Source organism: Carcharhinus amblyrhynchos, chromosome 10 (genome assembly GCF_965287045.1).
Source record: "Carcharhinus amblyrhynchos chromosome 10, sCarAmb.v2.hapA, whole genome shotgun sequence".
Lineage (NCBI taxonomy): Eukaryota > Metazoa > Chordata > Chondrichthyes > Carcharhiniformes > Carcharhinidae > Carcharhinus > Carcharhinus amblyrhynchos.
The window spans coordinates 41,822,473-41,849,781 of record NC_137333.1 but is presented as its reverse complement, the minus strand read 5'-3'; the positions used below and the strand labels follow the sequence as shown (position 1 = coordinate 41,849,781).

The 27,309-nt window shown below is 40.7% G+C and overlaps 1 protein-coding gene across 5 annotated transcripts in view; it reads right to left on the bottom strand.

The window, feature by feature from the left end:
* The window catches only part of tpp2 (tripeptidyl peptidase 2), a 136,141-nt gene that overhangs the window by 75,422 nt on the left and 33,410 nt on the right, over nt 1-27,309 (bottom strand). For all 5 annotated transcript variants that reach the window (XM_080196914.1, XM_080196916.1, XM_080196917.1 and 2 more), the window contains exons 8-12: nt 24,311-24,387; nt 19,443-19,570; nt 14,525-14,624; nt 10,809-10,957; nt 237-352 (exon numbers count right to left, since the gene is read on the bottom strand). In XM_080196914.1, coding sequence (XP_080053040.1) covers nt 237-352; nt 10,809-10,957; nt 14,525-14,624; nt 19,443-19,570; nt 24,311-24,387 — 570 coding nt within the window. The remainder of the gene's footprint in view (nt 1-236; nt 353-10,808; nt 10,958-14,524; nt 14,625-19,442; nt 19,571-24,310; nt 24,388-27,309) is intronic.

Below are 27,309 nucleotides of genomic sequence, written 5' to 3'. Positions count from 1 at the left end.
GGTGGAATTAAAAATAAGACATACAATTTTATAACACAAATACAAGCTTAAATTGTAAATAGATACAATTCTGCCCAAGTGGCCACAACATATTATGTCACATCTAACTGTACCTCACCTAGTCTGTAAAACTCAAATAACGTGGTTTTGGTAGCAGAGTTAATTTTACTATCTTCAAAAGTAAAATTAGTGCATTAAGCTGAATTTAAAAAAACTATGCAATATTAAAAATATACCTGAAGTACACCGTGTCCTTGTGCAAATACTTCAATATCATCAAGCTTTAAGGCTGTGTTTTCAAGTGCTCGCCGAATGAAATGAACTGTGTACTGAACACCATTGACCTTAAGACCTGTAAAATATAAAACATGTTACTCTCCAGAAAGCCTGATGGTGCAGGATAAAACAGTACCCACCTTTACACACTTTTATAAGCATTTATTCATAAATATACACATTAGAAACATACACCTCCTCAATACAAAGGTATTTCTAGTATGCTCCTATGTACCGGAGACCAAGTGATTTCCTACTTAATGCTCAACACCTACATCAAATTACACACAATTCACAACTACCAAACATTTTTTCTTTAATATATTACATAAGTAAATATTTGATAAGACTTTGTATTTAACTATTGTCTTTAACCACTGCTTCAAACTCCCTTGCTATTGTCTCTACTTCTCTGCCTGGCAACTGTCTGAGACCGAATCACATTGTTCCCAACTGTGATGCTATATTTGCTCCAAAGTTGAGATTCCAAGCACAAATCCACACCGTCACCAAGACTGTCGAAAACCATCTCCATAACTTCCCCCAATTTCATCCCAATGTAGCTCATTTGCTGCTGAAATCATCATTTTGTTTTTTTAACTTCTAGTTTCGACTATTCCAATGCAGTCCTGGCAGGTATCCCATGTGTAGTCCCCCACTATACTCCTTAAAAACCTACGACCGTGTGGCCAAATTCCCCTCCGACTCGATTTTCAAGTTTGCTAATGACACCACTGTATACAGGTCAGGTCTCAAACAGTTCGATGGAATGAGGTACACAATCAGGTGAAAAGATGCAACGAAAATAATCTCTCCCTCAATGTCAACAAAATGAAGCAGATAGTCATCGATTTCAAGAAGCATAGTGGAGAACAAGCCACTAATCAATGGAGACTAAGTAGAAAACTTTAGGTTTTTAGGTGTCAAGATCACGAACAAACTGTCCTGCTTCCCCTCCATGCCAACACAATAGTTAAGAAAGCCCACCAACACCTCTGCTTTCTCAGATGACTAAGGAAATTTGGCACGTTAACTACGATTCTCACTAACGTTTACAGATGCACAATAGAAAGCATTCTTTTTGGCTGTATCATAGCTTGGTATGGCTCTTGCTCTGGCCAAGTCTGCAAGAAACTATAAAGGGTCGCGAATGAAGCTCAGTCCATCACGCAAACCAGCTCCTGTCCACTGCCTCAGAACAGAAGCCAACATAATCAAGGACACCTGACATTCTCTCTTCCACCTTCTTCAATTGGGAAAAATATGCAAAAGTCTAAGGTCACGTACCAACCGACTCAAGAACAGCTTCTTCCCTGTTGCCACCAGACTTCTGAATGGACCTACCTCACATAAGCTGATCTTTCTCTACACCCCAGGTATGACTGTAACACGGTGGTGGTGGTGGTGGTGGTGGTGGTGGTGGTGGTGGGGGGGGGCATGATGGTGGAGCTGGAAGGGCAGCACTGCAAGGATCCCAGACATTGAACTGGCTAGCAAACAGAGAGACACTGCCAGATCAGAGCTCAACTAAGCTTTTAATTAGATTCACAATTATGATCTCTGCATTGCACAGATTCAAGTCTGAAGTTGAACTGAAAAAAACAGTTGTGGATTTACACCAGTTTTCTCGCCATTTCAGTACTTTTGGGAGAATCGCCTCTACATTCTGCATTCTCTCCTTCTCTACGAATGATCTGTATATAGTGTGTACGAAATAATACTTTTCATTGCATAGTAATACATGTGACAGTAATAAATCAAATCAGGTAAACATGAGATGATCCAAAACTCTGCTGCCTTTGCCTGCACCAAGTCCCAATCACCTATCATTCCTGAGGTTGCTTACCTCCAGTGGCCTCTGGTGTAGCAACGCCTTGATTCTAAAACTCTCATATTTGGTCTCAAATTCCTCCAAGGCCTTATCTCACCTTATCATTGCAACTTTACCAAGGCCTTTATATCTTATATTAAAGGATTATATCCTTTATATCTTCGCTCTTCTAATTCTGGCCTCGAGTATCCTCAATTTTAATTGTTTTAACATTTAATTGTTTTAACATTTTTAATTGTTTTAACATTTAAAGCTGTGGCCCTGAACTCTGCAATTCCCTCTCTACATCTCATAACACTCCACCTCTCCTTCTTTAAGGTGCTTCCTAAAGCTCACTTCTTTGACCAAGCTTTTGGTCACCTGCCCTAATAGTTCCTTTTGTGGCACAGTGCCCAAACTTAGCTTTATAATTCTCCTGTGAATCACTGGGGGATTTCCTTATGTTAAATTCACCATATACGTATATTAATTTCTTGTTTCTCATACAAATAATACTAAATCATAAGTGGAACAGTATAGTACAAGTCAAAAAAAACAAGTCAGATCGTACAGAGTACTGCCAGTAAGATGTAAGGAAACAATAAAGCACTAAAACTAAAAATAGAAAATGCTGCATAAGTTGAGCAAGTCTGGCAGCATTTGGGGAGAGAGAAACAGAATTAACATTTCAAGGCCATATGACTCTTCTACAGAACATATGATGAGTTTACCCAGCATTTTCTGTTTTTATTTCATATTTCCAGTGTTTTGCTTTTATTTAAGCACCAGAAATAATTCAGACAAAAGACATGAGCTGACAGGTAATTTATTTAGCAACTGAATCATTGGGTCTTCTGGAGTGATGGATTTGGATGAGCTGAATGTCATTACTCAGTTTCATTTACTTGAGAACACATTCAGAATTTAAGTTGTGTCTTTGACAATATAGTTCCAAATTATTTATCTTCTCCTACTTACACCAAAGCTAACCAGTTATCCTTATATGGCCAAAAAAAGGTAGACACAATGTTACACAAAATTATCACATTAACTAAAATGTATTTAAGTGTTTTAAGGGCTGACATAATGAGTTATTAAACCTCTGGGATCTCAGCTTAATTCTAACTCTTGGCTCAAAACTGACTGAAAGGGTAGTTGATTTGGTGAAGCTTTAAGAATGGACAAGTCTTATGAAAAGGTGATGCTTGGTCCAGAGAACATGAAGTTTAAAATAAACAAACCAGCAAACCTTATGTACCACCACAATTTGTATTTATATAGTGCCCTTTAACTCAATTCTAAATCTCTTCACAGGAGAACATTTTTAAAACAACCAGCAACTCAATGAAGGAGACTGGGACAGGTGCCCAAGAGCTTAGTTTAAAAGGTTAATTTTGGGAATTTATTTTAAAGGAGAGAGAAGTTGAAAGGCAGAGAAGTCCAGGGAAATAATTTCGGAAGTCATAGAAAGATGTCATCAGTATACATGGAAGCAGGGAGGGTCCCAGAGGATTGGAAAGTAGCTAATGTAACACCGCTGATTATGAAGGGAGGGAGGCACCAGACAGGAAGTCACAGGCTGGTTAGCCTGACTTTGGTCACTGGCAAGATTTGAGAGTCCATTATTAAAGATGAGCTCATGGAGCATTGGAAGTGTATGATAAAATAGGACTGAGTTCGCGCGGCTTCATCAAGGGGAGGTCATGTCTGACAACTCTGTTAAGAGTTCTTTGAGGAGGTAATAAGAAAGTTAGATAAAGGGGAACTAGGGGACATGACTTATTTAATTTCCGAAAGGCCTTTGACAAGGTGCCACATAGGAGATGGACAAATAAATTAAGAGCCCATGGTATTAAGGGTAAGATCCTGGCATGGATAGAGGACTGGCTGACTTGTACAAGGCAGACAGTGGGGATGAAGGAGTCTTTTTCAGATGGCAGCCGGTGACTAGTGGTGTGCCTCAGAGGTCAGTGTTGGGACCACAACTTTTCACAACATACATTAACAATTTAGAAGAAGGAAGTGAAAGCACTATTGCTAAGTTTGCAGATGATATAAAGATATGTAGAGGGACAAGTTGTATTGAGGAGCAGGAAGGCTGCAGAAGGCTTTGGACAGGTTAGGAGAGTGGGCAAAGAAGTGGCAGATGGAATACAATGTGGAAAAGTGCGAGATTATGCATTTGGGAAGGAGGAACACAGGCAAAGACTATTTTCTAAATAGGAAAATGTTTAGGAAATCAGAAACAGAAAGGGACTTGGGAGTCATTGTTCAAGACTCTCTTAAGGTTAACTTGCAGGCTCAGTCAGCAATTAGGAAGGTAAATGCAATGTTAGCATTCATCTTGAGAGGGCTAGAATATAAAAGCAGAGATGAACTTCTGAGGCTGTATAAGGCTCCAGTCTGACCCCATATGGAGTACGGTGAGCAGTTTTGGGCCCCATGTCTGAGGAAGGATGTGCTGGCCTTGGAAAGGGTCCAGAGAAGGTTCAAAAGAGTTATCCCTGGAATGAAGAGCTTGTCATGTGAGGACTCTGGGTCTGTGCTCGTTGGAGTTTAGAAGGGTGAGGGAGGAATCTTATTGAAACTTATAGGATACTAGTAGGAAAAACTAGAACCAGAAGGCACGACCTCAGATTAAAGGGACGATCTTTTAAAACAGAGATGAGGAGGAATTTCTTCAGCTACAGTGTGGTGAATCCATGGACCTCTTTGCCGCAGAAGGCTGTGGAGGACAGGTCACTGAGTGAGTTTCAGACAGTAATAAATAGCCTCTTGAATAATAAGGGGATCAGGGATTGTGGGGAAAAGGCAGGAGAATGGGGTGAGAAAAATATCAGTCATAATTGAATGATGGAGCAGACTCAAGGGGCTGAGTGGCCTAATTCTGCTTCTATGTCTGATGGTCTAAGCAGGCCCCTTGTCAGTGTGCAGGTAAGTGGAGAAGGGGTTGAACATGTATTCCATTGCAACCAAGGCCCACAGGATACTGGTGTGAAGAAAAGCCAAAATACTGAGATGCTCGTGTTAACATTTAAAGCTGTGAAGTTGCTGACGTTGGACTGGGATAGGCACAGTAAGTAGCCTCACAATACCAAGTTAAAGTCCAACAGGGTTATTTGGTAGCACGAGCTTTCAGGGTGCTGCTCCTTCATCAGATGAGTGCAGGATTTGTTTCACAAACAGGACCTATACAGACACAAACTCATTTACAAAATAATGGTTGGAATGCGAGTCTTAATAGGTAATCAAGTCTTTACAGGTACAGGCAATGTGAGTGGAGAGAGGGTTAAGCACAGGCTAAAAAAGGTGTGAATTATCCCAAGCTAGGACAATTAGTGAGATTTTGCAAGCCCAGGAGTTACAGGTAGTGTGACATGAACCCAAGATCCTGGTTGAGGACATCCTCATGTGTGCTGAACATGGCTATCAGTTTCTGCTCAGCGATTCTGCTTTGTCGTGTCTCTTGAAGGCCGCCTTGGAGAACGCTTACCCGAAGATCAGAGGCTGAATGCCCTTGACTGCTGAAGTGTTCCCTGACAGGAAGGGAACACTCCTGTCTGGTGACTGTTGAGCGCTGTTCATTCATCCATTGTTGTAGCATCTGTATGGTCTCGCCAATGTGCCATGCCTTGGGACATCCTTTCTTGCAGTATATCAGGTAGACAATGTTGGCCAAGGCAACGAAATGTCCTGTGTTTGTCTTCTGAGGAGGTCTGTGCGGTTTCACGCTGTGGCGCATCAGAATTATCGATCAATGAGTTTCATACCATATCCTGTTCTTACAAGGGCATCTTTCAGTGAAGTCGAAGTTCTCAGCTGAGAGCTCAATTTTTGCCCCACTACCAAAATGGACCCCATCAGTCTCGCAGCGGACACAGAGGAATTCATCAGGCGAATGAGACTCCGCAAGTTTTTCCACAAACCCCAAGAGGTCAACAGCCAACGAACCAGAAGAGTTGACAGAGAGATCCACGGTGCAGCAAACAAAGAGGAAAGAGCCGAGTTGGACTCCTCCAGAAGGCCACTGTCCTCGACTCAACATGTATGCCCAAGCCATCAGGAGGTGCATCAATGCCAGATTCATCAGCTGCACTCAAGACAGCCCCAAATGTCACCTAAGCACAACACAATGCCACCTACGCTTTCCAGACCAACCGCGACATTGTCCTCAAACCAGTGAACAAGGAGGAGCCACTGCCATTCCGAACAGAACGGACTACTGAAAGAAGTGTACCAACAACTGAATAACAAGGAACACTACAGGCAGTTGCCCGTAGATCCGACCAAAGAACACACCCATCAACTCAACCAAGTGATCAAGACATTTGATCCGGACTTTCAGAGCACTGTCTGTGCTCTCATCCTACGTACTCCTTGCATCGGAGATTTGTCTCCCGAAGACACACAAGGCCAACACGCTCAGCCATCCCATCGTATCAGACAATGGGACCCTGTGTAGGTCTCTGGCTACGAAGAGGACACCCTGAAACCCATCATACAAAGAACCCCCAGCTTTTGTCACGACACTATGGACTCCTCATAGAAGCACAGCACCCATGGAGCAGTTGAACCAGGAACACTCCTCATCACAATGGATGGCTAGGCACTATAAACCAGCATCCCCCATGACGATGGCATTGCTGCAACTGCCTCAGTACTCAATGCCAACAACTGCCAATTTCCAGACGCAATTCTACAACTCATTCACTTCATCCTGGATCACAACATCTTCACCTTCAACAACCAGTTCTTCATCCAGACACATGGAACAGCCGTGAGAATCAAATTCGCACCTCAATATGCCAACATCTTTATGCAGACGTTCAAACAAAACTACTTCACCACACAGGACTTTCAACCAACATTGATACATTGATACTAGATACACTGATGACATTTTCTTTCTTTGGGCTCACGGCAAACAATGAAACAACTACATAATGAACATCAGCAAGTTCCAGCCCACCATCAAACTCACCTTGGACTACTCTCTGGAATCTGTTGCATTCTTGGACCCACGCATCTCCATCAAGGACGGTCACCTCAGCACTTCACTGTACGACAAGCCCACGGATAACCTCACGACGCTCCACTTCTCCAGCTTTCATCCTGAACACATTAAAGAAGCCATCCCCAAAGGACAAGACAAAGGATCTGCTGAAATGAGGAAAATCGCAACAGACATATACAGATGCTGAAAGATGCGTTCATAAGAACAGGATATGGCGCTCAACTCATCATTCGACAGTTCCGACGCACCACAGCGAAAAGTCGCACTGACTTCCTCAGAAGACAAACATGGGGCATGGCAGACAGAGTACCCTTCATCGTCCAGTACTTCCCCGGAGGGAAGAAGCTACAACATCTTCTCCAGAGCCTTCATGAACATCTTGCCAAAGCCATCCCCACACCCCTACTTGCCTTCAAACAACTGCACAACCTCAAACAGACCACTGTACACAGCAAACTACCCAGCCTTCAGCAGAACAGTGACTACGATACCACACAACCCTGCCACAGCAACCTGTGCAGGATGTGCCGGATCATCGACACAGATGCCATCATCTCACCGAGAACATCATCCACCAGGCACACGGCACATACTCTTGTGACTCGGCCAACATCGTTGACCTGATACGCTGCAGAACAGGGTGTCCTGAGGAATGATACATGGCGAGACCATGCAGATGGATGAATGGACAACACTCGGCAATCACCAGACAGGAGTGTTGCCTTCCTGTTGGGAAACACTTCAGCAGTCAAGGCATTCAGCCTCTGATCTTCGGATAAGCATTCTCCAAGGCGGCCTTCAAAGCACATAACGATGCGGAAACGCCAAACAGAAACTAACAGCCAAGTTCTGCACGAGAACGGACTCAGCTGGGATCTTGGATTCATGTCACACTATCTGTAACCCCCACGACTTGCCTAAGCTTGCAAAATCTCATTAACTGTCCTGGCTTGAGACTCTTTAATGTGTGCTTAACCCTCTCTCCACTCACATTGTCTGCACCTGTAAAGGCTTGATTACTGTTAAGACTTGCATTCTAACCATTATCTTGTAATTGAGTTTGTGTCTATATATGCCCTGTTTGTGAAACAAATCCTGCACTCACCTGATGAAGGAGCAGCTCTCCGAAAGCTCGTGCTACCAAATAAACCTGTTGGACTTGGTGCTGTGGGACTTCTTATTGAACATTCAAACAGGCAGCTGTTGGAAATATGCCAGACCAATTCCACAGAGCAAACAAAAAGACATTGAAGAAGGATAAAAGAGATGACTGTATCAAACTCTGTAAAGAGCTTGAAGGAGAGGCAATGCATTACGGTTACAAATCAGTGAGAATGCAGGTCATAACTTTATTTGGGCCATTTCTTGCCAGGGGAACAACAGATGCCAGAGTGCAGATGTTTGAAAACAGATAGAAAACAGAAATAATGACACGCCCTTAATGAAAAATGGGGGATTGGAGAAAGGCTGGCTGGGGCTGAGGATGGAATGGCTATGAGTGATTAGCTTGTACCTGACTTGGCAGTGCCTGACATCAATGGGCAATGAAAGAGAGTATTCTGTTCTTAACGCTAATATACTATAACATCATACAATTTAACAAGAAGGGGGAGGGAATGGAGGGATCTCACTGAAAATTGCAGAATACTGCAAGGCCTGGATAGAATGGGCATGAGGAAAGTGTTTCCCTTGGTAGGAGAGACTAGGATCTGATGACACAGCCTCAGAGTAAAGAGATGACCCTATAGAATTGAGATGAGGAGAAATTTCTTCAGAGGGTAGTGAATTGATGGAATTCATTGCAATGGAAGGCTGTGGAGGCATGTCTTTGAGTGCATTTAAAACAGAGATAGGTAGGTTCTTGATTTGTAAGGGGACCAAAGGTAATGGGGGAAAGGTGGATAAATGTGGTTGAGAAATGTATCAGCCATGATTGAATGGCAGCGCAGACTTGATGGGCCAAGTAGCCTAATTCTGCCCCTCTATGGTCTTATGCAGGCATTTTATTCCAAAAGACAAGTGTGCCTATTCATTACGAATGTGGAGCTTTTTTTTGTTAACACTATCAGAACTGAGTATTGAAAATAGATCAGTGGACACAACAGAAATCAAAGAAATTTCATATACAATTTAAAAAGAAATGGGAACTTGGTGAATTGTCTAAAATATTTAATCAGTTTTGCATTTGATATAGAAATAATGGAGTTATAGCACCAATATTTACTCTTCTGTTTGAAATAGCTGAACACAGTAAAAAGTCTGACAACACCACGTTTAAGTCCAACCGATTTATTTGATAGTAAACTCACAAGCTTTCGGGTTAGTCCCTTTGTCAGGTGAATGGAGAGTTCTGGCCTCAGACAGAGCATATAAAGCACAGGCAGTTTACAGATTACTGATTAGAATGAGAATGTCACTGTTTCCTTCCTGTTGGCGAACACTTCAGTGGTCACGGGCATTCAGCCTCTGACCTTCGGGTAAGCATTCTCAAAGGTGGCCTTCATGACACACGACAGTGCAGAGTCGCTGAGCAGAGACTGATAGCCAAGTTCCACACACGAGGACGGTCTCAACAGGGATCCTGGGTTCATGTCGCACTATCTGTAACCCCCGTGACTTGCCTGGGTTTGCAAAACATCACTTACCGTACTGTCTGGAGACAATACACATCTCTTTAACCTGTGATCAGTGCTCCTTCCACTCACATTGTCGGCCACTTTAGGACTTGAACAGCACGTTAGGTGTAAAGATTCGCATTTTAATCAGTAATCTGTAAACTGTGAGTGCTTTATATGCTCTGTCTGAGGCCAGAACTCTCTATTCACCTGACAAAGGGACAAACCCGAAAGCTTGTGAGTTTACTATCAAATAAATCGGTTGGACTTAAACCTGGTGTTGTCAGACTTTTTACTGTGTTTACGCCAGTCCAATGCCAGCATATCCACATCATGAAATAGCTGAAGCCAATGATTTAAAAAGGTTCCTCATAATTGATAGCAAGGCATACCATCAACAAGATGCAACTCACCAAGTCTCCTTTGAAAGAACCTTCCAAACAAATAGCCTCTGCATTCCAGAAGGCCAAAGATGGTGAACACATAAGACTAACACCTGCAAATTCCCCTGAGTTGCATATCATCCTGACTTGGAACTATATCACTTCCTGTATTGTCACGGAATCAAGCTCTTGAGATTCCCTTCCAAACAGTGCTATCATTATACTACACCACATGAACTACAGCAGTTCATGGTGACTCTCCATCACATTCGCATGTTCAACTAGGGATGGGCAACAAAGTCTCACATCAGAGGAACTGCAATATGACCAACATTTTCACAAGATTTGAAGGATATGTTTTCCATATTTAAATGAGCATCTTTATTACCATGACTAATGAACTACTTCGGACATCAAAGGACTGAAGTGCATTAATATATAGGTCAAACTATTTTATTAAACAAGCAATTGCTTTGAATCAAAAACAGACAATGCTGAGAATACTCAGCAGCTTATGACAGCATCTGTGGGGAAAAAAGGTTAACGTTTTAGGTATGTGAGCTGCGTGACCCATATCTACAAACAGTTTATAGAAATGCACCTCTACCTAATTCCAGTGCTGAAATTAATGGTCAAGTATACTGATACAAGTAAAACATTCTGTTTCCACAAACTATTCATTCATTTGTTCAGAGTTAGTTGTTAATTACCTGAGAGAAGCAAAGCGATACCTCCACAAGCATTTGGAGAAGACATTGAGGTTCCATTCATCAACTGTGTTCCACGAAGTGTCCAGTTTGGGACAGAAGCTATGGCACCACCTGGTGCACTGATACTCACTCCAAGAGCACCATCCGCACTAAAAATACATGAAATAAATCTTGTAAGCTACACTCATAAGACAAAAGTCAGGTGGAGAAAATTAGTCTATAATACAGAAAAGTAATTCCACGTTTTCTTTTAAGAAACTCTATTGCCAATCATATCAGCATTCCTCCTGTAGCACACATCCACCACTTCAAATACTCTCTCAACCATGGTAGCAGCAGTGTGTACCATCACCAACTGCAGAAACTCACCAAGGTTTCTTTCACAGCACCTACTAAATCTTGACCTCTACTCGCTAGAGCAGCAGACACATCAAAACAACACCATATGCAAGTTCCCCTCCAAGTTAACACCTGCATAACTTGGAAATGAATTATAATTTCTTCATCATAATTGATCCAAAATCCTAGAACTCTGCCTATCAGCACAAGCAGAATGTCTACACCACAAAGATTGTAACTATTCAAGAAATTCTCAAGGACAAATATGGGCTGGCAATAAATGCTGGCCTTCCTAGTGATATGAACAATTAAAGGAAATTATACAAATCAGCCATCCTAAACTTAAATCCTAACTCTTCATTTATTGTAACACTTTCAATTGGCAAACTGGCAGCATCAGAAATGGATCAGGTAAACACATCATAAAATTTAACCAACAAGAAAAATTGAATTATTTTGAATAAGTGGTTATACAGAAGGTTCTTAAGGCTCCATGTCAACATGGATAAAATTTCATTTTCCAACTTTTATCTTGAGTGTTCTATACATACCAATCTGATGATATCAGGGTATAGAAGCTCGATTTTGTTTTATCTCCGAGACTGGTTTTTGCCTGAAATGAATATTACTATTGTTTTGTTACTTTATTGCCCAGTAGAAAAAATAACTATTTTGACAATCCCAATGCTAAAGTTGCAGTCAAACTTTGAATCTACTGATGGTATTTTCCTGCCTCGCTCAACCCGAGACTGGAAAATCCTGCTCTAGGTCAACGGGCCTTCTCAATTGTCCACCTCGCGCCTATTCTGATTCCCGTGCTGGATGGGGTGGTAGAACTCTGGTATGTATGTACCATTGCAGTCCAGTATTATGGGATCCTCTGCAAGAGTCCGAGTTGTCACTGGATGCAGTATAACTCCACTATGTATTAAACATTCTGGACCTCTGCCACATTTTAAATTTACCAGAATAGATATAAACTCTGCCTATGTTCCTCAAATGAGTAAATTTTATCTTAGCTCCCCACGTGTGCAGAATTTCAATTTCATCAAGTAAACATAACTGAAGTTCTGACTGGAATAAAAATAATCTTTGACAGTTTAGTTCAGTCTTAGTTACCGGGTTTAAGGAATTATTTAAATTTCCATAACTGCAAAAAAATTAGGTTACATTTGAAAATGACAAGCAAAGTGAAGAATTTTTCTAAACCTGCTGACTTTGAAAACCTAAGTTGTGAGCGTATGTCACTTGCATCCAATATTCAAAAATGGAACAAACATTATAGACCATTCATTGGAAGCTACTCAAAAGCAATAGATTTGGCCTCTTCATTTGAAGAGGAGCTTTGTCATGTCCAACATGTCAAGGTCAGATTTGCCAAAGAATCAGGGTCCTACCACATGATTGAATGCAACAACATTGTGAACTCAAATTTTGCCTACCCATGTCAAAATATATGAATAAACGGTAATACTGACTACTGGTACGAGTATGATGAACAGAATCAACTGAACTCATCCCCTGAGGAGACATTTCTTCCCTGAGTAAAGAAACTATAAACATTTCATCACATATTAAGAATGCTTTTTTTTGACTGAACGCCAATGGTTCTCAAATATAAATAGGTGCAATGTCTTTCTAAGAACTTGTATTTTCCAACAGCACAGAAAGAGGCCATTTGGCCCATCGAGTCTGCACCAACCACAATCCCACCCAGGCCCTACCCCCACATCCTTACATATTTACCCACTAATCCCTCTAACCTTCGCATCTCAGGACACTAAGGGCATAGCCAATCAACCTAACCTGCACATCTTTGAGCTGCGGGAGGAAGCCGGAGTACCTGGAGGAAACCCACGTAGACACGAGGAGAATGTGCAAACTACACACAGACAGTGACCCAAGCTGGGAGTTGAACCAGGTCCCTGGACCTGTGAAGCAGCAGTGCTAACCACCATGCTACCGTTTATACCATTCAAAATCAAATCTTACAGTCTCTGGGCTGTCAGGATGATTTTGTTAGGATAATTTTCCTACTCCCCTGGAGACTGCACCCCCGCCTCCCCCCTTGCAAATGATTAGCCAACTTCCCCTTCGACCTGACTACTTCTCGCAACACTCGACCAACTGACCCTCCTAACTGGACCTGACTAACTGTTCTGACCACCTGGCTATCCTTGGCTAGAACTGTCTACACCTCCTTACTAACTCTAGGTCCAACCTGAATACCACTGACCTCCAGTGAACCAACGATCCCACTCAAATAGATCCAATAGCCTTCCTGTCTACCTGACTATCCTTCCCGACCAAACTCTCCACGCCTAATCATCTACCTTACCCACTTACCCGCTCTCGTGAATTCTTTCATTCACTCATTTACTAACTTTCAAACTAGTCATTTAAACTTAAAAGATGGTGTGCCCTTTCTTTCCCTGACTCTATTCCACTTCAGTGAAATTCCTTGAGAACACAACACCAGAAATAGAAGCAAGTGAAGTCCACCAGGCCTTTCAAGTCTGTCCTGCTACCCACTACAATCATAGCTGATCTATATCAGTCTCAACTCCTTTTCTGTGCCATTTCCCCATAGCCCTCTATTCCTTGATCTATCAAATGTTTATCCACCTCCACTTTAAATATTTCTAATAATTCAGCCTCCACTCACCTTTGGGTCAGAGAATTCCAAAGATTCACCGCCTCCATTTTAAATGACTGACCCTTTACCTTGTAGCTATGTCCACTTGTTCGAGACTCTCCCATAAGTCAAAACATTTCACTATCTACACTGTCAAGACCCCTCAGGATCTTTAGGTTTGGATATGGTCACCCCTCACTCTTCTAAACTCAAAGGAACACAGACCCAAACAATATAGTCTCTCTTGAAAGGACCAACTTTCTCATCCCATGAATTAGCCTGGTGAATCTCTTTTGGGCTGACTCCGATGTTACTATATTCTTTTTTAGGTAATGCGACCAAAACCGTATGCAGAATTCTGGATGAGGCCTCACCAACACCTTGTACAATTGCAACAAAACCCTCCTATCTTTAACCTCCAACCCCCTATGCAATAAAGGCCAAAATATTGAGGGATACTGCATTGTGCACTTTTTTGAAAGCCAGGATCAGAAGAAATACGCAGCAGCATCAAGTCAAGGGAATTTATGAGTGATCCACTCGTCATTACCACTGCTTGGAAAATGTGGCCAAAAAATTAATGACTTAATTCAAATTGAACGGAGGAATTCTGAAAAAATAGGTTAACAGATTCATTAATAAGAACAGTGCTCCTTATTTTTGTAATGTAGTCATTACTGCTGCCCTATTCACAATAAGTTTCCCAAACACCTAAGAGTTGACCAACACAGCTGTTGCTTACCATGGTCCTCTTGAAGACCAGGTGTATTGGTTGGCAGGCAGCTTTTCTCGCAAGGAATATTCAGCAATCATCATGTCAGGTGAGACATATGCACCAACACCTGTAGATAAACTCATTGAATTTAGAAATTATATAATGCAATCAGTGCCTGCTGGAATTACTTATGTCATAAATTGTAATTGTTAGGTTTGTGAGAAATTAATTGCTCGGGTCTAATTTATTTGCACAAGTTGGCAGTATTTATTAAATATTATATTGCTTCTAGATTACTAGCAATCCATTAATGTATGTTTGCCTTGATATTACAAAAGAAAACAGTAATACAGCAAAATAACTCATTCCTAAATAGACCAATCTACCAACACCAATACTACAGGTCATACATGCAAAAACACTGAATCCACGGATAGGATTTTATGGTCTCGCTCGACTTGAGACCGGAAAATCCTGCCCGAGGTCAACGGATCTTCCCACTGCCCGCCCCTCGCCCACTCTGACTCCCGTTCCGGGACAGGTGGTAGAATTTCGGCATATATGTGCCATCGCAATCTAGTATTACGGGATCCTCTAGAAGAGTCTGAGTTGTTACTGGATGGAGTATAATTCCACTACCATATTAAACATTTTGGACTTCTGCCATGTTTTAAACTTACCAGAATAGATTTAAATTCTGCTTACATTCTTCAAATAAGCAAATTTTAACATAGCTCCCCATCGTGTGCAGAAGAATTTCAATTTCATCAAGTAAACATATCTGAAATGCCCCCTGGAATAAGTGTTATAATCTTTGACAGTTCAGTGCATTCTTAATAACCTGGTTTAAGGAATGATTTAAATTTCTACAGCTGCAAAAAAATTTAGGATACATTTGAAAATGAAAAGGCAAAGTGAAGAACTTTTCTAAACCTTCTGACTTTGAAAACCTAAGTTGTGAAGGCATGTCACTTGTATCCAATATTCAAAAATGGTACAAACGTTATGGACCATTCATTGGAAGCTACTCAAAAGCAATAGATTTCGCCCCTTCGTTTGGGGAGGAGCTTTATTATATAGACCAATCTACCAAACACCAATATTACAGGTCAGATATGCAAAAAAACATTATTCCCTCAGATCACATCCTTCAAAGTTTGTATTCTGGGCCTCTAGAATGAAGTGATGCATGACATGGAGGCCTCCAGAGAAATGCTGTAGATAGAACATTTAAAATAGAAAATCCATGGAGATACTTTAGATTAACAACATTGGTTTGTCCTTTGAAAAAAAATTGTACAGTTCAGATTAAACAATGCGACAACAGGCTGGACATGTCAGCCAGTCAAACAAGAAAACATAATGGACAAGCTCCAAGTTATGCAATCCCACATCATCCAACAACTTATTTCTCATAATCATTGCCAGTTACGCAACCAGATAATAGTCACCTAGACATTTTTAAATGACCGTGCTTCGTCTTCAGACAAACGCTTCAGACCCAATTAAATAAACAATAATCATCATAAAATACCAACAAAAAAAAACTCTCTGTTGAATGTAATGCTTATACACAAAAGGTTTAAAGTTCAATCAAGAGGGACTAGATGATAGAAAAGTTCATATATAAATTAAAATAGCAGCCCATTGAACTAGTTCTGAAGATTTAAAAGGGACTAAGCAAATTATAGCAGATAACATTGGGGTGTCCAGCACATGATCAAAGTAAAATATTGTGCCACAGAATGATTGGGCATTAAATCACTCTTAATACTCTCTACATTAGCTTGATTGGGATAAACTCACTCAAGAAAATGCTGAAACACATCTAAGCGAACAAGGATCACAAATATGAGATCAATCTGTTTAATTGCTCAGTGATTTGTATTCAATAAGGGAAAAGAAAATACCTATGTTATTGATTTTTGCCACGCATCATTAGAAGTGATGGTTGTAGGTACTAGACAGCTGAATTTAGCAATTACTACATCTGGAGAACATTCACACGGTTGCAAAGCTAGTAGTCAAAATTGAATTTCAAATAATTTAAACAGAAACTAATTTCTGCCACAGATTGATGATACTTAACACAAGAAGCTTAGACTGTCATACATGAATTATTAATTGCCAGTTGAATTCTTAACTCAGAAAAAAAAAACATATACAGAGTTCAATTTGAAATTCTGAGACAGAATTCCAACTAGGAACTAAGAGTACCTGTAATTTTCTGCCGATTGAATGGAAAATAGTAGACTGATGAGCACAGAAGCAGGAAGCTCCAAGTGCATTAGTTATTTCACAAATTTGTAAGTAGCAAAAATGAATCTTTACCAAAATGGTATCTGGATGAAGTGTTAATTGTACATCACATAATGAATGAATAAAGCAATATTTTTCTTGTATTGAAATGCTAACAATAGATTTGGAGTTTAATCAGTTTATATTCATTAATTTAATCTTTAACAATAGCTGAAATTGGTCCTCAGTCGTCTTCGGCCATATTAGAAATTATTTGGTTAAGAGGCATTACTGGATGATTTTACAATAAGAGATCATCAATAAAGGCAAAAGTTAAATAACAATCTCATTATCCAATAGGTATTTTCATAAAGTTAAGAGAACTGTTATTTAAAGATGCATTTTAGTCAAGGTAAACCAGCTAGAAATGTAAAAATAGATAGCAAGAGTTCTACAGGTATTAAAAAAGGAAAAGGGTAAGTAAAGTGAGCGTTGGTCCTCTACAGAGTGACAATAGGGAGTTAATGGTAGACAATAATGAAATGATGGGTAAAGTGGACAAAAATGCTTCCCTTCTGTTTTCACCACAGAGTACACAGAAAACATTCCAGTAATAACTGTAAACCAGGAGGTGGAAGGGAGCAACTTGGGAAATTACAATCACTAGGGAATTGGTATTGAGCAAGCTGATACAGCAGTGGGCTGACAAGTCTACAGGTCCAGGTCGGCTTCATTCTAGGGTTCTAAAAGAATTGACTAATGAGGTAAAGTTTGCTGGATTCTAGTTCCATCAGTCTGGAAAGTAGCAAATATAACCTCTTTAATCAAGAAGGCAGGCAGGTAATGAACAGAAAACTATAAAGTCAGTTATCTTGATGTGTGTCACGGAAAAGGTATTTTAATCAGTCATTAAGGAAGTTATAGCTGGGCACTTAGAAAACCTCAAGATAATCAGGAAGAGTCCATGTGGTTTTGTGAAAAGGAAATCATGTTTAACCAATTTACTAGAGTTCTTTGAAGGTATAACATGCACTGTGAATAAAGGTGAGTCTATAGATGTATGTACTAGGATTTCCAGGCAGCATTTGATAAGGTGCCAACTCAGAAGTTATTTTGGAAAAAAGTTCATGGATAGAAGATTGGCTGGCTGACAGAAAACAGACAGTAAACATAAACGGGTGTTTCTCTGATATGCAGGACGTGTCTCAAAAGGGGTCTGTGCTGGTGCTTCAGCTTTTTACAATTTACACATAACTTAGAGGGGAGTGAAGACATGGTGGCTAGATTTGCAGATGATACAAACATATGTAGGAAAGTATGTTGTGAAGAGGACATAAGGAGGCTGCAGAGATTTCAATAGTTAAGTGAGTGGGCAAAAATCTGGCAGATGAAGCACAAGGTAAAGTTGCTTGTTTTGGCAGAAAGAATAAAAAAACAAATTATCAATTAAATCAAGAATGGTTGCAGAATCCCTATGTGCAGAAGGATCTAGGTGTCCTAGTATAAGAATCACAAAATGTTAGTATGAAAGTAAGTAAATAATAAAGGAAGCTATTCTTTATTATGAGAGAAATTGAACATAAAATAGTGATGTTATGCTTCGATTATACAGGGCATTGTTGAAGACACACCTTGAATATTGGGCGCAACTTTGGTCTCTTTATTTAAGCAGGCGGTTCAGAGGTTTATTAAATCGATACCTAGAATAAGTGGGTTGCCTTTAGAAGAAAGGTTGGACAGACAGGGCTTGTTTCCACTGGAGCAGACTGGGAATGGAGGGATACAAACAAATGGTCTAGTTGGACCAATGAGCGGCACAGGCTTGGAGGGCCAAAGGGCCTGTTTCCTGTGCTGTACTGTTCTTTGGAGTTTCAAAGAGTGAGTGGTAACTGATTGAAGCATATAAGCTTCTGAATGGTCTTGACAAGGTAGACATGGAAAGGATGTTTCCTCACATAGTTGAGTCCAGAATTATTGCAACTGTTAATAAATAAGAGTTTCCCCTTTTAGGACAGTGATGACGAGAATTTTTTTCTCTCACGTAGGGTTGGACGACTTTCGAACACTCTGTCCCAAGGTGGAGGAGGTAGGTTTGTTGAATAATTTTAAGATAGAATTAAATAGATTCTTGTTAGGCAAGGAAATCAAAGGTTATCAGAGGTAGCTGAGAATATAGAATTTGAAACACAAAACGGTTCAAACATGACATTGTTAGATGGTGGAGCAAGCTCAAACAGCCAAATGACTTACTTCTGCTCCTAATTTGTTTGTTTGTATTAATTAGTTGCAGTGATGTATAAATTGGAAAGGATTAGGTCTGACCCCTGGTCAGTGCTGAGTGAGCTGATTTTAGCAGGTATGGCTACAGCAGCAATACAGTTCCTCTTGATGCCTCCTGGTTGGGATGCTGAAAGTTGATGACAACACCCCACCCCCTCATCAGGTGATCTGCCTACCCTTACTGCAAGTGTGGGCAATAGAGGGAAGCAGGATAAAGCTTGACAGTGATGATCACTGCAGTTAAATTGCTTGTAGGCAGTTACTGTCTAGGTTCATAGCACTTGAGTGAAGTACGATAAACACTTGGTAACTGCTGTGGAACCTCAGCAACAGTATCTTTGGGAAAGGGAGAAAATTAGTCGAAGGGATTTGAAAACAAAAACCTATGGATATACTCAGAGAGGAGTTAAATAACATCAGTTCCTACCAATGACACTAGAAGTAGTTCCTCCTGGACACCCAACAGTGGAAAGGCAAGGTCCATTATTGCCTGCACTTGACACATAGATTATATTGTGCTTCAATACTGCTTCGTTAATTACTTCACAAATGCATCTGAAAAATAGAATATTTATTAAAACAGAACAGTAGATTATGCCAAACTCTACAACATAACTAACATGTTTAAAACATAATATTCAATTCTATTCATCCAGTTAACCAATGCAAATCTCTTAGTTCAATTACAATGGCCCATAGCTTGCTGGTTCCCAGTGCCACATTTTCTATTTTGATTTCAGATTTTTAGTATCCACAATATTTTGCTTTTACATCAGTAAAATCACTTGTAGTTGTTTTAAATGGAAATACAATTCTGTTCAATACGTTGACATCACCAAATTTAAGTAAGCCGTACTGGACTGAAAGTCCTTGTGACCTGTTTAATTTATTTGGATTCATCATTATCTTCATCCTCTTCCACAGAATTCTCTTCATCATACGTCATTTCGAAGTCCCTACCTTTTCGCTTTGGGTAGTTCACCGCCTAATGATGCATCAAGTTATGCTAAGTACTTATTAACATTCCTCAGGTATCCCTGATATTCATTTGGTCATTGTTCTTGTTCCAATTGTGTCTCCTGCTGTAAACAGAACTATTTCATAATCAGATAGTGTTGTAGGAGAGTCATATGGACTCGAAATTTCAATTCTGTTTCTCTCTCAAATTATGCTGTCAGGCCTGCTGAGTTTATCCAGCAATTTCCATTTTTATTTCAGATAATTATTGAGTCTTTATTCTTCATGCCACAACAGGGTGTTTCATTTGTTTCATGAAGGAAATGACTGCTACCCCAGACTATTTTCAAGATAACAGATATCTGATCCAAAATCTCCTTCGCTGAGAACAGAATATAAATTAGAATCCATATGAAACACCTTAGCACAATCTAGTAGTTGAAAATACTACTATCAATCCAGGAATCTCCAAATTGAACATCAATCTTTTGTACAACCCATTAAAATCCATACGTTCTACCATGGATTGACCTCCAAAATCTACCAAATTATATGCATAATTTTCATCCAGGCACCTTGACAAGAGATCCAAACCTTCATCCTCATTCATCTATCTCACAAGATACTTTATCTGAGTTAACTTCTTGTATGAAGGGCCATAGCTTGTTTTTGTTTTGACAGAAGAGGTATCTAGGTCAATATACCAATTTAATTTTTTCATTTGTCACATGAGTCAGATCAAAGAGCATCAGAAATTAATCATACCCTAACAATTTAAATTTGCTTCCTGTCATTTTCCATAATGTCCCCTAGAATTTTAGATTTGTATCTGAAAATGTTCCTTGGTTTCCATTTTTCATCTTTAGTTACCCAAACCCTGCTATCAGGTTCTACTTCAGAAAGCCAGAGAGTGAAGGATCAAACTGGGGCCTAATTTTTAACATACGTCATTAGCCTTTATTTACAGAGAAGTATAGAGCAAATGAGCTGCAAATAACCCTGAAACCTTAAGTGGGAATGCCAGAGAAACAAGATGAGTGGAGATTCTCCACAATCATAACACTGATGCTTGCAAATCATAAATCAGAAGAAAAAATAGAAGATAGTAGATAAACGCTGTCAAGATTCATCGGTATAGTGTTTCCATAGGACATAAACAAAACACTTGAGACAATATAACCAGAAACTTTGAAACTGGTAATAGTAACAGAAAATGCTGGAAGTCCTCAGCAGATTTCTGCAGTAACAGAGGTCCAGCTAGTCCCAACCACCATCCTCCTTCAGTTAGCTGAACTTGTTCTCTCAATGAACAATTCCTCTTTTAATTCCTCTCGCCTCCTCTAAATAAAAGGTGTTGTTAAAGTTACTTGCATAGGTACTAGCTATGCCTGTCTTTTTATCAGATATATCAGACACTTTTTGTTCTGGTCCTATTTAGATACCTCCCTGAACTCTTTTTCAAGTCGAGATGACTATTGGTGCTATTTCCTGGTCTCTCCTGGAACTGGAAAATGTTTACTTCAAATTTCTATCCTCTCATCTTCACATGGTCTATCTCTGACTCACCCCTTCTATTGTTCGACTTCTTGAGCTCCATCCATATCTGGAGATAGGTTATCCATTATTATTAATTATAGGCCCACTCATTCCCACAACTGTGTTGGCTACATTTCCTCTCACTGATTTCTGTAAGAATTGCAATCCATTTTACCAGTTTCTCCACTTCCCTCACATCTTTTCATATGATGTAATCTTCTACAATAGCGCTTTGATATATTGTCCTTTTTCCTCGAAAGAGGATTCCTTCCAACATGTTTGTCATAGCCTCAAACGTGTCCAAGTTATTTTCTGCACTTCTGCTCTCCTCAGCATCCAAGGCCGCAATACTCCTTCCAGGTGGAGCAGCAGTTCATGTGTGCTCCTGTCAGTGTAGCATTCTCTATGTGTTGTTCACAATGAGATGACTTCTATACTGGGGAGACCAAACGCAGATTCGGTGACCGTTTTGTGGATCATCTCTCTGCTCTGTTGGCAGTTATTGACCCCACACTTCCACTGCCTCATCATTTTAATTCTCCACCACATCTCTGTCTTCAGTTTGTTGCAATGTTCCAGTGAAGCTCATTGCAAATTCAAAGAACAGCACCACATCTTTCAATTAAGAACTTTACAACCTTCTGGAATCAACACTGAATTCAATAATTTCAGATCATAAACTCTGCCAGGCCCCCATCTTGTTTCTGTTTTTAGTTCTCATGTGAAGGTCTTAATCTTGTTTTTCATATTTTTGATTCAGAAACAGCTTTTCATCATTCTGTTATTCACACCACTCTGGACAAATATTTTGTTGCTTCACTACAACCATTACCATTCGTTTTGCCTTTTGTATCATAAAATCTTTTGTCATTCAATCTCTCCCACGCTACACCCCACCAGAGATCTTTCCCTTTATTCTTTCTCTCCATTTCCCCCCTTTCACTTGCTCAAAACTGATAACATTTCTATCCTTCTTCAGTTCTGAAGAACAGTCTTTGACCTGAAACAGAAACTCTTGTTTCTGCCTGGCAGTATTTTCTGTTTTTACTTCGGCTTTCCAGCATCTGCAGTATTTTGCTTTTGGCTGTGTAAACAGGAGTGGTACAGTAGCACAGTGGTTAGCACTGCTATTTCACAGCGCCATGGATCCAGATTCGATTCCCAGCTTGGGTCTGTGTGGAGTTTGCACGTTCTCCCCTTGTCTGCATGTATTTCCACCAGGTGCTCCAATTTCCTTCCACATTCTGAAAGACATGTTTGTTCGGTGCATTGACCTGAACAGGCATCAGACTGTGGCGACTAGGGGAATTTCACACTAACTTCATTGCAGTGTTAATGTAGGCCTTGCTTCTGACTAACAAACAAACTTAATAATAGATGTTAATGCTCGTGGTCAGCACTGTTGGAACAATATCAAATCAACCTGCAGAGACTTGAAGCTATTACCAAATGAAAGATACTGTTCTAAGAGACTTCCTCTTTGCCGATGACTGCGCCCTGTATGTTGGCTCACAGCCAGAGATGCAAATCAGTATGGACAAATTTTCCACGGTTTGCGACAACTTTGGACTCACCATCAACATTAAAAAGACTGAAGTCACGCACCAGCCTGTTCCTCATGCACCGTACACAGAACCCACAATCAAAAAGCAGAAACCACAGGCAGTGGACCAGTTCACTTATCTTGGCAGCACACTCTCCCAAGCAGCGGCTACTGATACAGACTATTGCTGAATAGCAAAGGGAAGTTCTGTTTTCAGTAGACTGCGCTCCACTGTATGGGAATGTCAAGGAATCAGCCCAGCAACAAAACTGAAGGTCAACAGCGCTAAAGTACTCACTACCCTCTTGTATGCCTGTGAAACGTGGACTCTATATCAAAGGCATGTAAGATAGCTCAATCGTTTCCAGATGACTTGTCTTCGCAGAATATTACGCATCAGGTGGCAAGACAAAGTACCAGACACTGAAGTTCTCTCTGGAGCAAGTCTACCATCAGTCCACACTGCTGATGAGAGTGCAGACCCGGCAGGCAGACCATGTCATCCGTACACCAGACGAGCGCATACCCAAGCAGCTCCTTTTTGGGGAACTCTCTGCTGGAAGATGCTCACATGGAGAGCAGGAGAAACGTTTCAAAGACACACTCAAGGCATCCCTGGAGTCGCTTGACATAGACACAACCATCTGGGAAACGCCAGCACGAAACCGCCCTACCTGGCGCTGCCTTATTCACAAGGGCTGTCAAGCTTACAAAGCAAGGTGTATTGCTGAAGCACAACTTAAGTGCAAGCTGCGCAAGTCCAGAACCACCAGCACAACAACTACAATGCCTACACAAGTCTGTCCAATATGTGCCAGGACATCCTGTGCCCGAATTGGCTTGATCAGTCATCTTCGGACACACCGCAACCAACCTCAAAATCTCTAATGGTGTTGAGGTCCTCATCGATGGCAACAGACGAACAACATAGTGGTCTGCACTGTTGGGACAGTATGAGTGAATGCTCATTTTAAGCAACAGGGATACATTTGAATAATCTTGTAACATCTAGACTAGAATTCTCCTGTCCCACTTGCCACTGGAATCATAGAGGGGACACCATGCAAAGGTCCACTGACCTCGGATGGGATCTTCTGGTTTTGGGGCAAGCATGGCCAAAAAATCCTGCCCATAGTATCCTACCGTCACTGATAGAAACAAAACAATGCCATGGTTCACACTAACAGCAATTTATTTCCCTTTCCAGTGACAACTCAAATTTGATTCCACAGTAAGAAGCACTGATCAATTATACTTACCCTGCATTGGGCCAATGTGTAGCCTCACCATAGCTGTAGTTTATAAGATCACATTTATATTTTATTGCTTCAATCATCTGTTGACAGAATAGGAGTAAGTCTTAAATATATTCCCGGTTTAAATATTTTTGCAAAAGACAATCAGGCATTGTGAAAAATCTCAGAACCTGATTCAAAACCTTTCAGTTTTCAAACAATTTATAAAATGAGAATGAGCAGGTATTTTTAACCGCATCTTTGAAATGTATTGAACTGTGAATATCATGAACAAATATTAATTTAATTGCATATAATTTCTAAAGTTTTTTTATATTCTTCACTTTAAATAACAATGACATTTATTATGTTACATTGTTTAGACCCAGAGCACAATCTAGGCTGGTATTCCAGCACAGCACTAAGGAAATGCTGCATTGTTGGAGGTATTCCTAAATATTTTTAAGAAGCGGGTTGATGGGTTCTTGATAAGAGAGGGGATTAAGGGTTATGGGGAGAGGGCGGGAAAGTGGAACTGAGCCACAACAGATCAGCCATGATCTTATTGAATGGCGGGGCAGGCTCGAAGGGCTAGATGGCCTACTCCTGCTCCTATTTCTTATGTTCTTATGTATTGTCTTTTGAAAGACTTAATGCTGTACTGGAACAATATCATAGAAGTATCGAAAGGTATAAGACATAAAAGGCAGCAATTCTGTCTCTTGTGGCTGGCTGAAAATGAGCTATCGTGTATAATCCCACCTTCCAATGTTGGTTCCTACCGATGCAGGCCACAGTGCCTCAAGTGTATATCTAAGCTTAACGTGATGAGGGTTTCTGCCCCTAACATGCTAAGCCTCTCAGTTGCAGTCCAGTTATAAAAGATGATGCAAGTCTGGCTTCTTCACAAACTTACTTTATTCTCTTTTCCAACTCCACATACACCCAATACCCAGTGCCACCCGGTGAGTACTATTAACAATTAACATACAAATGAGGTCTAAAGTGGAAGATTGCAGTTAAACTATTCCTAACATAACATGCTTCTAGGCAGTAAGTTCCAGAGCCCTCTGGAACTCACCTTTGCCTTGCGTGCCTTCCTGAAATACATTATCTCACACTTCTGTGAATTCCGTATGCCATTTTTAAAAATCATGTGAACCCGTCCATTGATATTTTGCTGCATTCTATAGGGTTCCTCCTCACAATCAACTACACAGCCAATTTCTGCACCAGTTGCAAACTTCTTCACCATTCAATTGAGTTGAAAGTTCTGATATATACCACCACGGAAAGGAAGGGATCCAATATCGAGCCCCGCAGAAAACCTTTCAGTCACAAAAACACTCATCAACCATAACTCTCATATCCTCTCACGGAACCAGTTTTAGGCCCATCTGTTATCTTCCTGTGGATCCCTTGAGCTTGTCATTTACTGATCAGTCTGCCATGTGAGACCTTGTCCAAAGCCTTGCTAAAATCCATGCAGACTACATCAAACATGCTGCCCTTATGGCCCTCCTTATTACTTCTTCAAGAAATTTAATTTAGTCAGACATGACCATACGTAAACAAACACACGCTGACTGCTTTGATTAATCCATTCCTTTCTAAATGATGATGCATATTGGCCCCCGGAATTTTATCATTAACTTGCCCACCATCAAATTAAGGTCTGCTGACCTGAAATTAATAAAGTTGCTTCGTTCTCAATTTTCAAACAACTGTATGACATTAACAATATTCCAGAACCCTGCTGGTGACCAGAGAAAAGTGGAAAATGATGATCAGAGAGAGCATCCACTACTTCTCTCCTTACTTCCCTTAGTGGTCGAAGCTCCTTACAAAACACATGGATGGATTGGAGCAGCAGTAGGATGCACTTAGAAGCATGAAGGAGACTGAAAGTGTCATAGATAAGAGCTTTAGAGACATGGTCACACAAAGTGCAGGCAGATAGATGGGTGACCACCAGAAGGGGCAGGCAGTCAGTGCAGGAATCCCCTGTGGTCGTCCCTCTCTCTAACAAGTATACCATTTTGGATACTCTTGGGCTATCAAGGGATACCAGCAACAACAACCAAAGCACTGATACCACGGTTGGCTCTGTTGTTAAGCAGGAAGAGACAAAGAGGACTACAGCAATAATTACAGGGGACTCTATAGTTAAGGGTATAGATAGGCATTTCTGTGGACATGAAAGAGACATGATGCCAGGATCCAGGATATCTCTGAACAGACAGAAAGCATTCTGAAGGGAGAGGGTGAAGAGCCAGAGGTCGTGGTACATATTGGTACTAACGACATAGGCAGGAAGAGTGATGAGGTCCTGCAGCAGAAGTTTAGGGAGTTTGGTAAAAAGTTAAAAAGCAGGACTTCTAGGGTCGTAATCTCAGGATTACTCCCTGTGCCATGTGCTAGTGAGGCTAGGAATAGGCAGACAGGCTCAACACGTGACTAAACAGCTGGTGTAGGAGGGAGGGTTTCAGGTATCTGGACCATTGGGGTCTCTTCCAGGGCAGATAGGATCTGTACAAGAAGGATGGGTTGCATGTAAACTAGAGGGGCACAAATATGCTGGCTGGGAGTTTCGCTAGTGTCACACAGGAGGATTTAAACTAGTTTGGGAGGGGGGTGGGACCCAAAGCAAAGGTGAATTAGCGTAAGAAAGACTCAGAGAAACAGCAGGCAGGGATTGCAAATCAGAGAGGGTCTGTGGACTGAAGTGCAGTTGTTTCAATGCAAGAAGTGTAACAGGTAAGGCAGCTAAACTTAAGAGTTTGGATTAGTACCAGAAACAATGATGTTGTTGCTATTACAGAGACTTGATTAAGGGAAAGACAGGATTGGCAGCTTAACATTCCAGGATATAGATGTTTCAAGCATGATAGAGGGGGATGTAAAAGGGTAGGGGAATTGCACTACTGGTTAAGAAAAATATCACAGCTGTACTCTGGGAGGACACCTTGGATGGCTCATACAGCAAGGCAATATGAGTAGAGCTCAGGAAAAGGAAAAGTGTA